The following is a 15,614-nucleotide window of genomic DNA, read 5'->3' as shown; positions in this document are numbered from 1 at the left end:
TGTTTGTTTATCCATCAGAGCATGAATTCAGAACCAACTTACTGGTGGCCTAGTGTGTATAGTTGCTCAAGTGGAAGTAACTATGTTTATGTTTCAGGTAAATAAGACAGCCTCTTCCCTAATACAGCCATCCTTCTGTAAATACACAGCTGTGGCTGAACAGTGTGCCAGTAGAGGAGAACGAAGAGGGGATTTGGCCACACCAAATCAATCACTGACAGATTACTGCTAAAGCCACTTCCATACACATTAAAGAGGGACAAATGCAGAATTGCAACTGAACAAGTTCTAGTTTTAAGCCAACAGTGGGACTTCCTGGTGATTTATCAAAGTCACTGCTGCTGAGCAGCATGCCTGTGTGATTTTAGTTCACACCAGACAGAACTGAGGCGCAGCATTGAAAGGAGTGTTTATGCCCTCAGCTGTGGCACTGTCAGCCTTGTGGAATTTACTGTAAATCACATTGCTTTTATTGCAAGATTTAGTAGCTTATCCTCTATGGGCTCTATTCACTTCAAGCTTGTCCCTATTAGGATTGTAGCCCTGGTCTATACAGAGACTTGGATACACATCTTGAAATAATGTAGGAAATCAAGCCTGTAATTTTGCACTCTTTGCACATCTTTCTCTCTTTAATAGCTGGTGCTCTTTTGTAGTAAAAATGTTTCATTGCTCTTACTAGACTGCAGTGTTTTAAGCCTGTGTGTGTATTATTTCTACTGAAAGATTTCTATTCCTGGTTCGAATCATTGCCTCTGATAGCCCAGAGATACAGTGCAGCGTCTCGGCAAACTATGTTATTTACAGCATTACTCAATGAAAGCCCCAAATCGGATTTGGTTAAGCTGTGTAATGATAGGAAATATAAACACAGTTTGAGAGAGGGAGAAGAATACTTTTCGTTTCCAGTGAAATGACTCAATATCCATTTTTATTTTGGTAAAAAATTTATGCTACCTGCTATTAATATTACACAATGTTTTATGACAACGACTGTAAAGATGAGCTAATAATTCTACAAGCCACTGATCAGGGGGAAACCAACATCCTTAGTTGCATCAAGATGCATGCTCCTGTGAGATAAGGCACGATGCAGCCAGTTTCCCAGAAGTCAGTGTTTCATGGCAGAAACAATAAACGCCCAGCAACATTGCTGAAATGATCACACATGACATAAGAGTCTGTGGGCAGAAGGTTAAAAAACAGCCAGTCACGTGCCATGCAAACCCCTAACCTCATTCTTGGGGAAATGAACAAATCCACTATGTGTGTGCTCAGGACCAGAAAGGGGATGTCTGCAAGTGTCTATTCATTAAGTTTTTATTATCTTAAACTGAGATTACTCATTTCAGGTGTAATAAAAAAAATATAACCTGATATTCATCTCTAAAATATTCTGATATGCTTCCTTCAGGGGATTTAAGGTGAAGATGTTGTTTTTCAGAAATTCATCCATTTAATCTTACAGCGTTTAATCTTTTTGGACACTGTAAAATCCACAATCAGAAATTTTGATCTTAAATTGCCTGACACCAAATCATAGCAACTTGCTCACTTTTTATTCCTCGAGGTTTGATCTGTGTCAAGGAGGATTCAAGTGTGTGATGGACATGAACTGTGATCCCTGTAGCTGTATGTGCGGGTGTCTGCATGATGTGTGTATTGACGTGCTGTAGCAAGAGTTCAGGGAGGCAGCTGAGCAAAATAATTTAGAATGTCCTGCCTGCTGACACAAGGACAAAAGCACAGACTGAACATGCCCATATGAGGAAGGAGACAATGGACGTGGCTACACCTGGAAATGCACTGCTGTTGTTTTCAACGTGACCTCCACAGCACACAGAGATTTTCACAGGCTGTTCCTACAAGCGTGGACACTCGCTTCTGGTCGAGTCAGCGGAGTATTAACAGGACATTTTTCCACAATGGTTAGAAAATGATGATGAGCACTCGCATCCTCACGTAATTAGCAGCCGAGTAAATGAAATCAAACACACACTGTTATTATGATAAAATAAATAAATAAATAAATAAATAAATCTTGGATAGTTTTGACAGAATCTGCAATTGCTTTTGTCTCAAAATGCTCAGCTTTTCTTTCACACTAGCAATGTATACAACAAGGTATGGAAATAATTACAGAGGTGAAAACAAAAAACACTCTGCTAACTCTGGACATTAGCAGTGAATGGAGTGAATTAGCTTAAACTGTTACTGTGTTACTTTTGGGAAGGATTTCTTCAAACAGTTGGAATTTGCATGGTGCAGTCAAGGGAGCACTGAAGGCTGAATCAATGCATCACTCCTAGGGCCTTGGGTATGGATATGAGAGGGCATGATGCGACTTCGACTTGCGGTGCCAATCCTCATGTGTCTAACCAGGGTCTTTGCACATCGCTTCCCCAAAGGAGATCACCGCCCCTCTTTCAAGGCCGTGTACAGATAACAGAGAGTGGCTGGGAATGACCTGCAGAAGTGTGTGCCAATCAGTGAATGAAACAAGGATTTTTTTTTTAATAATTACAATTAAGTGTTCTGACAAAATCCCTTTAAAGCGATAGTACATTTTTGAATAAACAATTATTTTCTTTCTTGCTGAGTTAAAGGGTTATTTCTGTATTTTTAAACATGGGCTTTATTTTCACATTTCTTTTGGTGTCGAAATGAGTAGGTACAAGAAGTTTTAGTATCCGTGCAGTAGATGTCTTCAGCCGGCAGCCGCAAACTGTCTGCAGTGGCTGCAACATATTCCTGTTGGGCAATTGCGCTCATCAAAATTATGTCCACAAGGGCATCTTTTTCCCACCAGCAGGCTCAGACTGTTATATCAGTTGGCTGACAACATCATGGAAAGGATCCCAATAAGTGACACCCAGTAACACCCCTTTCTTACTGAAATACTGAAATTATCCTTTAATTGATAAGACCAATACCACTTTTACATTTGTTGGGTAAATATGAAGCTAAAGTCGGCTGTTGTTAACATAAAGACGGGAATCAGCTGTAGGCTATCTGAAGATTACCCAAAGAAGGTTAAAGTCAAGGGCAACTGGACTTGGTTGAAGATACTTGAAGACATTTCGTCCCTCATCCAAGAGACTTCTTCAGTTCTGACTGACTAGTAGGGAAACTCATCTATTTAACCTCTGTGGGGTCATTTGCCAGGATCATCGACACCACTGGTTCTTTAGTGCTCCTGGCTGTAGTAACAACAGTCATTATGGTTGTTAGAACCACCTGAGGCCCATTCTGAATGACCATCGTTGGCATCTTCACCTGAGGCCAAGACATCACGTTTGTTAAGTTTCCTGGAAAGTGATGAAAGGACAGCACTGTAACAAAACTCACAGAACAGTAGCTTACCTCTAAAGCTCACTAATTAAGACAATATATCTCGTTTGTATAATCCATACAAAACACAAATAGCATAAATAACAAATTGTGATTTTACAGGGTTTATGCGAAGGAATCTGGAATCTTTCGTTAGGTTGCAATTCAACCACCACCATAAGTTACAGTTTCCCCTTTTCCGGTCTTTATGCTAAGCTAATTAGAGAGCTAATGGCTGTGGCTTCATATTTAGTGGGTGGATATGTTGTATCGATCTTCTCGTTTTAACTCTAACTTCAAGAAAAGCAAATAATTTCCGCATGTCAAACAGGCAGTTCTTAATAGAGCTTCAGAACAGAAGCAAAGTACAACAATGTAGTCCTAAATACAAGAATATACAGATAAATATAACATAGAGAGAAATGTGTCCATATACTCTCATACAAAGAAGGCCTATGAACCTCTGTTTGTGCCAAGCAGATCAGATTATAGGTTATAACCTACAGTAGGCTACTGGGCAGCAGCAGGCACTCCCCTGTAGTGCATGCAGACAGTACAATTAAACTGCTAATACATCAAATAGCCTACAGCTAAATCTTGTCATGATAGGCCTCTTGTGAGCTGCTGCTTATTAAGGTTGATTCTCTTTGAATTTGGCTCCCCCCGCAGTGAACATGCGCAGTGTGCAGCGTGCTGTTTTCAGTCAGTGGAGCAGCTGTCCAGGGTTTGGAATTCCAACATGGCAGAGGCTGTGGTCAGTCTTCCCCTCACTAACTTGGAATGGTTTCAAATCGCGAGCAGCCGCGCTTAACCTCAGAGAGCCATTCATCTGCACCGCTCACCGGATCGATGGTGCTATAAACACCCGACGCTGCCCTGCCACCTACACAGGTAAGCCTTATCCTGTCTATCAGTGATGTTGACAATTAAAAAAGAGAAACGGAGCAGCAGCCCCCATGTACGCGCAAACGCTCGCTGGGAGACCGCTGTCGCGCATCACAGAGCTGCAGCGCAGTCAGTGGCCAGTCATTCTGCGTTTACCGAAGCAAAAATTACTTGTCATCGATTTAGAAAAGACAAAATAAAGGCTGTGAAGTTCCGGAATTAGAACGACTTCGCAATTACTGTTTTACTCTCTCTCACTTTGAGGAGATGGTTACAAATAGGTATACGGCTTAAATAACTTTCCTGCAACAAGAAGTTTTTGCATGTCAGCCTGAATAAAACTTGCCGCGATAACCGCAGGCGGGGGTTTATAGATGGGTTGTCGTTGCGCTCTTAGTGGGACAACTGCTGGCAAGTAATCTATTTTAAAAGTAAAGGGAGGAGGGGGGCATCACGCTGGTTTAGCCTCTTCCTCTAATAGGAAGAGAATGTGTGTTTTATGTCATCTACAGTCTCTCACATGTTTCCCATCCTCTTGTTTCAACTCGCGCAAGAAGTGACAGGGTCCAGCCGTGTCTTTGTGGCTCTCGCGTCTCCGTCCAGGGCTCTCTTTCGTCTTATTTTATTTATTTATTTTTAAATTGTATTTCATTTTACTCTCGTGTTGCGTTCCGCTAGTTTGCCTTTTCCTTAATTACACGACCTTAATGAATACCTGAGGAGAGAACAAGGGACCGTGCGTTTTTTAAGTTGTGAAATCGGATAGGCTAGCTGAGGAAAAAGTGCCTGTAATGAGAAGCAACCTTTGGAATTCCTCCTCGTGAAAATTCCGACTCTGCTGTTTTTCCCCTCTCCTCTTGCTTTTAGGCTTGAAGACATGATCACTAGCACCAGTATTTATGGTATGTTCATTTTGTAATTATCATTAACATTATTGTTATTGTTTCATATTTGAAAAGAGGTTGTTATTGCATTGATGTATTGTTTTATTTGTGCATGTTCGGTTCATCTTCAAAAGTTTGCTTAATTTAGGTTATAATAATAATTGACTATAATCCAAGGATAAGGGCACATTACATGATTAATTTCATACAAGTGGCATTGTCAATTAGGTTCAAAGTATCTTGTGAAGTTGCTCCCATTTTAATTTATTTTGGGTGTTACTGACACTCTTTATGTACAGTTTAACTTTTTCTTTCATATTACATTGCTTATATATATTTGCATGTATTACTATTAACAGTATGATTATGTTGCCTAATAGACAAGGGATGTGAATTTATCCAGAAGGGTTGCAAATTTCCATCAAGAGATTACATTTCAAACTCACTCTTTTTTGTGTGTGGAGACATAGTCTGCTGACATTATTTAGCCATAATGAAATATTTGCTCTTAAAATAATTTATATAAGATATACTCATGACAACTTAAATTGATGTAGCTGTAGCTCAGGGTCTGTCTTAAATGGTTTAAAAAATTATCACCTCTGGTGAAATGAAGGTTGTTTATATATATATATATAAATATAGCCTAACATCTTGTGTTCAATAATAATAAATATGAAGGAGAACTGAAAAGTAGATAGCACAACAGCAGTACTTTTAATTCAACAATGCCACAATATGTTGACAATATTCTTATTGTATAGGCTATTTGTCAACAACCATATGCAATATAGAATGGCTTTCAGGAAAACTCACACTTGGCCTTGTTTGAAGTTTCAGTGAGTTGTCAATGTTTTTTTTATTTGGTTGTCACACTCTATAACAACTAACTAGTGAAGCTAAATCAGATTTGCTCACAAATGAGTTCAAAGGCAGCACCAGACATAGTTTTTATTCCTACCAGTGGAATTTATGGCAAGCCAGTAAATGGATCTGATCAGAGATGCAAAGCCAGGAGAAGTAACAAGTTGCTGTTTTTTTTTTTTGCAAACACATTGTCCTAAGTGAACCTTTCCCACCTCCATAGAACAATTTACTTAATTGTGTTCACACATTTCATTTGCATGTTTTGCTTTGAGAGGAAATTAACATCATCAGCAGTGAGCTGAAGTATGTTTTCATTCCTCTTCAAAAATAACAGCATTGCAGCATCCATCACTCAGTGGGGGAAAAAATGTACATTACTATCACGATCATTATGTTTGAGTGTTTGGTTGTAATGTGTTTTTGTAAAGTGGGTATTAAATTTGTTGGTCAGATTTTTATATGTTTCATATTTAGACCCCCAATAGATGTGTGGTGGGTATTTTTATTACAAAAGAACTTTGGTTTGAGCTTCTCAGATATGGATACTGCACTGGATGGCAAATAGTTTGGAGCAATTAGTTTTTTAAAAATCTTTTCACTGTAGTCTCAAACACCCAGTCCAATCTGTTTAAATGTACTATGTAATAAAAATCACAATGATGCATGCATTTCCATGCTGCCGTATGTTCACACCTAATTTTAGTGGAAATTATGGTTCAAATATGTGTTATAAGAGTATGTTAATCTTAAAATTAAATTTATATTTAAATTACTAAACATCTGCACAGCAAAAACAATCATCTTGCCTTTATCAAACCATTCTCTCAGATTATTTGTCTTAAATATCCTAATTATCATGAGGATATTTCTCAGAGTTCAAACCCTGGAAGGGTTCCATATCTGATCTCCTGCAGCGTGTTAGGTGATTGTTGCAGGTCCTTACTTAACCCCAGACACCTCCGGTGTGCATGGAAAGAAGCTGACAGCTCTGTTTATTTCTGATAGGATAGCACTTATGATAGCAATCTCAGCTGTTGCTTGACATGAATCTCTGAGCCAAATTTGACGACAGATGCTGACCCTCCTGTTTTCATCACCCTCTTTACTGAATGTCACACATGTTCACACTTTTAGGAGGGAGTATAAATATTAGCAAGACGGTGTATGAAGTTAATAATTGCATCCTCCCATTTTTGAGCGACACAAGGATGTAGAAATACACTCGTTATATTTAGTTCTGTTATACTGACAAAGAAATTGCTTGCAGATGGTAGTCAAAGCAAAGGTTTTCCTCTCCACAGCGCAGTCAGTAAACTTTCCTTGTTTAATGCAGTCAGTTAAAAAAATAAGGTTAAAAAAAATCACTTTTCCAAAAGCAATTTTGAATTTATTTATTTTTATTAGATTATTATATATATATTATATTATATACTCTTAGGACTATTATTACATACACTGTATACTGTACTACTATTCATTCCGATTCACTGTTAGGTTACTTCATCACAATTGTGGTCAAAAAAACAAAAAAAAAAAAAATCTTCAATATGCATCTTACATTAGTCCTTGACTTGATAGTGTCTGTGTGAAGCAATGTAGTTGCTCTAAATGTTCTTTCCGTAATCTGAACACTATTAGTGATGATTATTATTGACAGCAAAACTTAAGCCATTACTACAGGGAAGCGGTATATGACAGGACCGACATTTTATATTTGTGCACTAATGATGACAATTAAAGCCAGCCCCTGAATACCTTGAGCCGACTCTGTGTAAACACTCTCTGGGATGTCTGCAATGCTGTTGTAAATTGATGAAATATTCATCTTTACAGATGGATCTATTTGTCAGTAACTACAGGAAATCCCTTTCAGCCCTTTGACTATAGTGTATGAGATCAGTGCAGGATTGTCATCTTTAAGCTAATATGTTAAGTGGTGTCTTTCCTGCTTTTCATATAAAAAGCAAGGGAGTCCCCAATGGAGTAAGACGCTAGCAGAAGGGACAAAAAACTCCAATCTTTCTTTTAAGTATTCTATGTGTTCCTCCCTCCCTCCCCTCTCTTTTTCTCTTTCTCTGTTCGTCTCTCCCTCTCTTGTATACACATCTCTGTCGTTTCCCTCATGGCAGCCTGCTATGTTATCTTTGTGTGTTTCTCTCTACGCTGACAATTCTCACAGTGATCTAAGTTGGACTGCATTAGAAAGTGGAGGCAGCTGTCTGTTTCTTATACTGAGGGATGTGTTTGCTCTACTGCAAAGATGAAGGACCATGAATCCTTGACATCCTCCCTTTCTCTCCCCTCCTCCTCCTACCATCTCATTTAGACACAGCGACTGTCTGCTCAGACTTGGTTTTTTTCTCTCTGAGTGACAGCATATGGCATAGAGATTTTCGAAAATGCATGTGCCTACCATTGGCTGCTTGTACTTCTGCTGCTTCATGTGTCTCCTAGCTACAGGCCTGTCATATAATTTATTTTACATCTAACAAACTCAAACAAAATACTCACAGTTTAATTTAGTTTAACAGATCCTGGTGGAAAAAACAACACGGGTTGCATATTAGGAACCAAGTGGATATTTAGTCTTACTGTTTCACTGCAGCCTGTAACTCAAATTGCACCATAGATTTCTCTGGTTGTATTGTCGCATATGTTTTATCATTTAAATGTGTTTGAGGATTATGTGAATGCATGTCTTTGAATGTGATTTTGTGTGTGTGTGTGTGTGTGTGTGTGTGCGTGTGCGTGTGCGTGCATGTACTGTATGTGTGTGCATGTACTGTATGTGTGTGCATGTACTGTATGTGTGTGTGTGCATGCTGGTCTGCCTGTCTGTTTCTCTTTGTGCATTTTTGAGCCAGTTTGAGGGAGAACAAACACAATGGCGTGTTCTCTTTTCATTTCTCTTTTTTAAGAAACAAATCTTTCACACATTCATCCTATGATGTTATTATGATGCATACCATAATGCACAATGTGCTTATATAGCTTAGGGTTCACTTAATGACTGATAACGTTCTGAAGTCATGCTGTAGGGCTGGTTTATTTAGGCCATATATGCCAGGCATATCATTTACACAGAGTGTAGCATTTGTTGCTTTAAACTCCTCATTTCCAACACATTGAAACAGAGGCTTTGTTTCATCTCCTTCGCATGAGGTGTTTCTGCACTCATAAGGAGAAGAGGCAGCTCTGAGCCTGTTGGGTATTGGCTAGAATAGACAATCCCCAGGTGTACAAAACTAGGTTTAGCACTAAGGCTTTTAATCTGGACTTGTAGGAGATTCATGTGCATTCATAGATTTGCCTCTGTAATTATCATACCCCCAGTGGCAGCCAGAGAGACGTTTGCCTAAATCACTGATGTCCTCATTACACTGTTTACATTTTAATTAGACATGCTAAATTCTTTAAAAGATTGGAGATTTCCCTATCTTTAGTTCAGTAAATATAGACTATGCCTAGTGTTAGCGTGGCTGCAAGTTGAAGCCTTGCAGTAATGTGGCATCTCGCAAAAAAAAAAATTCCACTGCGCTTGTCTTGTTAATGTAGCCTTCTTTACATCCCCTTAAAATTATTTATAATGTAGCATTGTGGCTGAGAGCGTCATTCGTTGCTTGCTTTATGAGCAAGGGCTGAATGGAGTGGCAGTAGACAGCTTTAGGGCGAGAGTATAAACATGTTATTCATCCGTAAGAAATCATACAACAGTAAATCCTTATGACTGAATCTGCTTCCACATCTTTAAATAATGTCTTTGGACAGATTATCTATATTGTTACTCTCAGGCAGTGAATATCCAACCCTCAAGGACTATGAGTAACAAAATCTACAATTCCATGACTTTTGAAAATAGCTGGCACTTTGAGCCGTCATTGTGTGCCTGAGTACTGTTGCTTATCATTGAATAACCTTGGTGAAGAGAGGTGTTTTTTCCTGTCCTTTCAATGTGTTTTTTTATTGCGTGCTGTTGGGGAGTTTCGTATTGTGAGAGAGCAGCAAGCCTTTCACAAGAGGATAAGAGAAAACTCAATATTTTGCTGTATTGAAATTCCTCTTGTTTTTTCACAAAACAGTGTCTGACTAATCTGGAAATCGAGGCCGCCATTCTACAGCAGCTAGACTGAAAACCTATGCAACTAGAGTACCTTTAAGTCCTTTTTTCATCGCACCATATTTGTCGGAAGTGTTTGAAATTGACTTTTTTTATTCAAACTCTCAAATTTCTCTTGATGCTGACCTGTCTTACTCAGTATAAGACCTTAATTATGATAACACCAAGTAACTGTGATCCCACTGCTTTGATTCTACAAAAATGTAGCTTGTTCTAAATTTAATAAGAGATCAAATGTGTAACGGTAAGAACAAAATCAGAATTTGAATAAAACTGTCTCACAGAGTAACACTGTGTGTCAACCATTTTATTTTGTCATTGAATGATAATATAATGGTGTTATAATTCATATATTGAAATGCATGCTTGAATTAACTTTGAAATTCATATTCAAGAGCATGTAAGGATTTGCTTTGAATATAAAAGGTGATCTTTTGACGTTTTTTCATTGTCCCATTCATCACATAACTAATTGTCTCAAATTGATATTTGAGGAAATTAGCTAAAACGATGAGATCAGACGAGATAGATGTGAGCTATCAGTGGTTATTTCGCAAAAAGTTCTCAGCGATTCAGTCATGCCCCGTGGAGTCGGGTGGCTGACAGGTTGGCATTGTGCCAGGTACTGGCAGAGGGAGCCTTGAGTGCCAGAGATGGGAGAGGATGGGTTGAGGTCTGCCTGATGGTGTGGAGAGGAGGGGGATGAGGGGGAGCGGAGGGAAGGGATGAGGGGATGGAGGGGTGAGCATACGCTGCCATAGAGGTTTAAGGTGTCAGGCTGCGGCAAGGCAAAGGGTGTCTGCAGTGACTCCATGACGTGACCATAGCAGCATGCGCAGAAGTGAGGCAGGATGACTGGATATTTGGGGACAGCCAATGATGTTACTGTTGTTATAGTGCCCAGCTTATTAAGGTGTAAGGCACTGTGTTAGTTACATAAACCACAAATAAGCTGTTAGGAATTGATGTGAACCTGTGACTGATTAGCTGCTCTCAACAGTTGCTGAATGCAGAAATAATTAAAAATGAAATAAAAGGAAAATGTATGTCTTTGAATAGTGGTAGATAAATACATGCAGATGATTTAAATTCATAAATCTTTTGTTTCCTCCCTATAACTATAGTCTCACGGTGTTAAATGAATAGTCACTAGAAGTTTTGTTGTCTGGCGTGTGGCCTATTTGACAGTCCCTCTTAGAGTCCACATGGAATTAGATTAATTTAAATCAGAAAAATAAGAGTGCAAAAAAGATGAGTGCTCAAGAGTTCAGCATCATCACGGAGCTTTATGAGGGCTGACACTTCTTTTGTGTTCATTATCAGGAAATCACCTCAGGGAGTCATGTTGACTTTGCATGGTCTAAAATAGCTGTTACAGTGGACTGCCCCACGCTCACTCGCTCACTTCCACTTTTAAGTATCTGGGGAGGCAAGGTGGAAATACCAAATGAAGGTTTTGCTGAGAAAAGCTAAACATAGTTTAAACTCCCACTTTAGCGAAGGAAATCAAGTCATCTGTCTGGGATGTTGTGTTCACTACACAAACACTCATGTTCTGTTTAAAAAGATTCCTGTGTTTAATTACATCTGCAGAAATAATTTCATAATAATAGTCATTTTTAGCCAGTTGTTGACGCCAGACAGTTTGACCAACAAATAATTTCTTACATGCATTTATTTTAGGGTGAAATAAAAACTAAAGTTTGTTTCTATTGTTGTATTTTTCCTGATATAAAGGAAAATCTATTAACACTATGTCATTGTTGGCATCAATAGGCCTGCACAGGGTTTATGGCAGCATTTCTATACTGTACAGAACAATAGTGGATTCATTTACTCGGAGCGTGATGTTTCTGCAGTCCAAACCCTGACTGCATTGCCTCTCCCACATCTTTAAATGGATCCCATGAGTCTTCAGCTCTGTTGTTTCCATTATTCATTTCAAAACTTCCATGTAGCATGGAGAGGCTAGAGGGGTGAAAAATAATTTTGTGTCTGAAAAAATTGATGTAGAGTAAAGTCACTGCTTTATGCAAAGTGCGCCATGCCTTGGGAGCATGTGAGCTAGCATACATACTGTGGGAGGAGTGAGTGCTTGGGCAAGGGACGGACGTGTGTGTGTGTGTGTGTGTGTGTGTGTGTGTGTGTGTGTGTGTGTGTGTGTGTGTGTGTGTGTGTGGGTGTGTGTGTGTGTGATTGCCTGTGTGTGTCTGCATTCTCCTGTCAGTCTGTCAGCTAGGCCTAATGTGGCTCCCTAGAGGTACCTGGGGGAGACCCATCTAGCACCCAGTCAGACTCTGCTGGCGGCCAAGTGGTGACAACGGGTTCCCACAGAGAGAGGAAGTGTCATAGTATGTATGTAAACTACTGACAGATGACTGGAGACATGTGGCCTGTAGACACTGGGCCTGAAAGTAAAGCAGTTTTGCCTCTCCGACTTCCTTTCTGTCTTCCCACTTGAGACTTCAGAGAGTGAGCATCAGGCTTCACAACAGCACCGAATACATTGACAACAAGTCAAAGATGTGAATAAAAAGGATGCAAATCATTTGGCATGAAAAGACACATGCTATGCGCAAAGGTTTTGTTTGCCTTTGAAAGGCTGTAGCAAAGGAGTGAGGAGTGTTCAGGCTGAGCAGAAGCAGAAGCAGAGCTTCAGGCAGCTTTTCTAGGCCACAGGTCATGTGGGTCAGTGTTACACTCCCTGCAGCCTCACTTCAACCCTCGGTCTGGAAATAGAACATGCAACGTCACCCAGCCAGGAGGGAGGTAGATTCCAGACCTCAGTGGCCACAGGCTGCACATGTGGAATCTGCTCATGCAGTTGACCCCAAATGTTTGAAACTCAGAATGCTCCCAGTAGGATATTGTTATTTCATGCATACTCAAATGAGCAAGGCTGTAAGAATTGCCTTGTAGAAAGTGGACCAGAATACTTAGACTCACTGTCGGCTGTTCACAATTCATCAAGGGATCTCGCACTAGCCAGAGGCAGATTTATTTAACAGTATGCACATAACCTGTAAGAGAGGCAAAACATAACAAATAAACTGTGGAGTAGTTTGTTTTTAATTGCAGATTTCAGCCAGCAGGCCATTTGCCTACTTTCCTCTTTTAACCATTCATTGAAATGGACAGAAACCTGGCGCCATAGAAGATAGACATTCAACCAGTGTGCAGCAAAGAATCAAGCAAGCTTTTTTATTTTTTTAAAGATTTCATCCAAGCCTTGCAATCATAGTCCATAAAGCAACACTATTATTTGGCTTATTACTATTTTTAGCACAAAAAGCTGTTAAAAATCTTTTTTATTATACCTAGTAGTGTTTCCGGGACACAATGACTAATATCAAACTAACACACTAGTTTGCATGTAGGATATACAGTATTTGTCATAAGTGTTTGAATATTATTAAATGTGAATTGGATGTTAATACTGTAGTCCTTCTAGTAACTGTTTTTTGTAATGGTTCAAATTCACACTGTAGTGGCCATAAATCAAATCTAGGTTTTGGAAAATGGGTTTGCAGAAAGAACAGGCAGCGAAATATGTGTACAAAAACCTAACATGAATTCACAAAACATTTTTAATTATTATTTCCTAGCACACACTCACCCACACTGATGATAATAGGGTGCAATAAAAAGTCGCAGATCATAGCTAAATGCAAACTTAAATTGAAAGACACGATATAACTTAATGTGTAAAGTTGTTTAATTCTACTGAAGGAAACTGATTTTTTTATTCTTTATTTCAAAACTTTATACACTTTAAACCCTTAATACACAATATAATTCTAGAACAGAGACTGAGATGAACAGCAGTAAATATTCTGATGGTACAGTTGTGTTTCTTGCATTGCATATTTAATCAGTATTTCATAATTAGAGTTTCAGTTCAGTATGATTTTAGCATTGTGTGTAATTAGAGACATATGAGCTTTTTATGTGTTGTGTAGTGAGCACCTGGCCATTTTCTTAATAGTGACCATTTGAGAGAAAGCTGCATGTCCAAGTGACACCTCCTGGTCTTGCTTTCAATCCAGTGGAGTAAAATCTATCAGCACTGATGAGTTCGTGCTCCATCAAATATATCTGTGCCAAACTGTTTATTGTAAGCTCCAGTAGTGCTATTGTGCTATTCTCTAGTCCATGTGGTGCAAAGAGCCAATTCACATTTGAGCAATGGGTGACCCTAGGTTGTGTATATTGATGAGTGGGATTTGTTTCTTAATAGAATTGTGTCTAATTAATTAGCTTTTAATTGGTTGAACTCTGAACATGCAAATGCAGCACAATGTAGAACAATCATTACTTTAAACTGAATAAAGAAGTGCATATTGAGGTCGACTAATGAAATGTGGGAAATGTGTTTGCTGTTTCTTTTTATTCTAATGTCCGTTTTGTGGTGTAAAAAATTCACTTCTTCCAAACTTACCTGAGGAATGTATTTATAACACCAGGAAGGTGTTAGTTAAACAAACAGAATGTTGACATATTTAAAAAGCCTACCTATCAATTTCTATTAATTATCTCATTTATTTTTCACAATTGCTTTGTGCCACAGATGAACCATTTTTTCCCCTTCATTTCATAATCTATTAAGGAATACTCTGGAATCATTTTTATTGCACAGCCGTTCTTGCTTTGTTGCCTCATTTATATCAAATCACATAAATACTTTGAAGGCTGCCTCTCTCTCATCCAACTGCCTCACGATGGTTTACAGTTGTTTTCACTAGACACTGAAAACTCTCATTGAGAACCTCTGCCATTTATACAATTTACACTACAGAAACAATTAGTGTTCCCCTGCTACAACATGCGTACTGATATATTGTGTAATAGTATAAGCCATTCATATAAAAGATTAATATGTAATAATAATAATATATTGTAATGTTTCATTTGCTAATGATAGGTCTATATTTCCAGTGTAGAATATTTTCTGTTGGCCTAATAGCGACCACAAACAGCTTCTGCCTCTGACTGGTTAATTCATTATTTTTAATTGGTCAATTTAGATGAAGTTACAGAGCTAGAGTCAGGTGTAATAAAAATGTCATTATGAAATGTGATCATAGAGCCACCCCATCCCAGAATATAAAGCCTGGAAGTTTGAGTATGAGTTTAAATATTTGTTTTATTAGTATAAATATTTTAAAATAAAGTCACTCCCAGTTTCCCCTGCCTGTATTGTTTCATATTGAAACATATCAAAACACAGAAGAAAAATGTTATCTCCAAAATATTTCATGGGACCTTTATGTGAAAACATTCTGTGCTGCAGCTTCTGACACAACTTGTAGTAATCACTGTCACAATTATCACAATGATGACACTGCACACGGTACTCATAGAAAGGGAACACAGCAGGTCTACTCAGTATCTCTGCAAATCAGTTAACAGGTGATTTGCTCTCTGCACATAAACTCATCTCACTGAATAAGCTTTGAGTTTATTATAGTTGTGTCTTTTTCTATTTATGAAATACTTAAATTATTGGTGAATGCTGGCAGGAGCATACTTCA

At 38.6% G+C, this 15,614-nt stretch overlaps 1 protein-coding gene across 2 annotated transcripts in view; it reads left to right on the top strand.

Annotated features, from left to right (window-relative positions):
- Positions 1-4,068: 4,068 nt before the first annotated feature.
- Positions 4,069-15,614, top strand: part of fign (fidgetin) — a 28,104-nt gene continuing 16,558 nt past the window's right edge. The window contains exon 1 of one of the 2 annotated variants that reach the window (XM_038720442.1): positions 4,069-4,221. Coding sequence is in view for 1 of the 2 variants with exons in the window: in XM_038720441.1 (XP_038576369.1) it covers positions 5,093-5,117 (25 nt within the window). In the remaining variant the exon portion in view is untranslated. The other variant, XM_038720441.1, reaches the window with a different exon arrangement.

The sequence above is a fragment of the Micropterus salmoides genome, unplaced genomic scaffold (assembly GCF_014851395.1).
Source record: "Micropterus salmoides isolate LMB-PRFRI ecotype aquatic unplaced genomic scaffold, ASM1485139v1 Ms_hic_scaffold_15, whole genome shotgun sequence".
NCBI lineage: Eukaryota > Metazoa > Chordata > Actinopteri > Centrarchiformes > Centrarchidae > Micropterus > Micropterus salmoides.
Note: the sequence above shows the minus strand (reverse complement) of the source record. Positions and strands in the feature narration are given on the sequence as shown.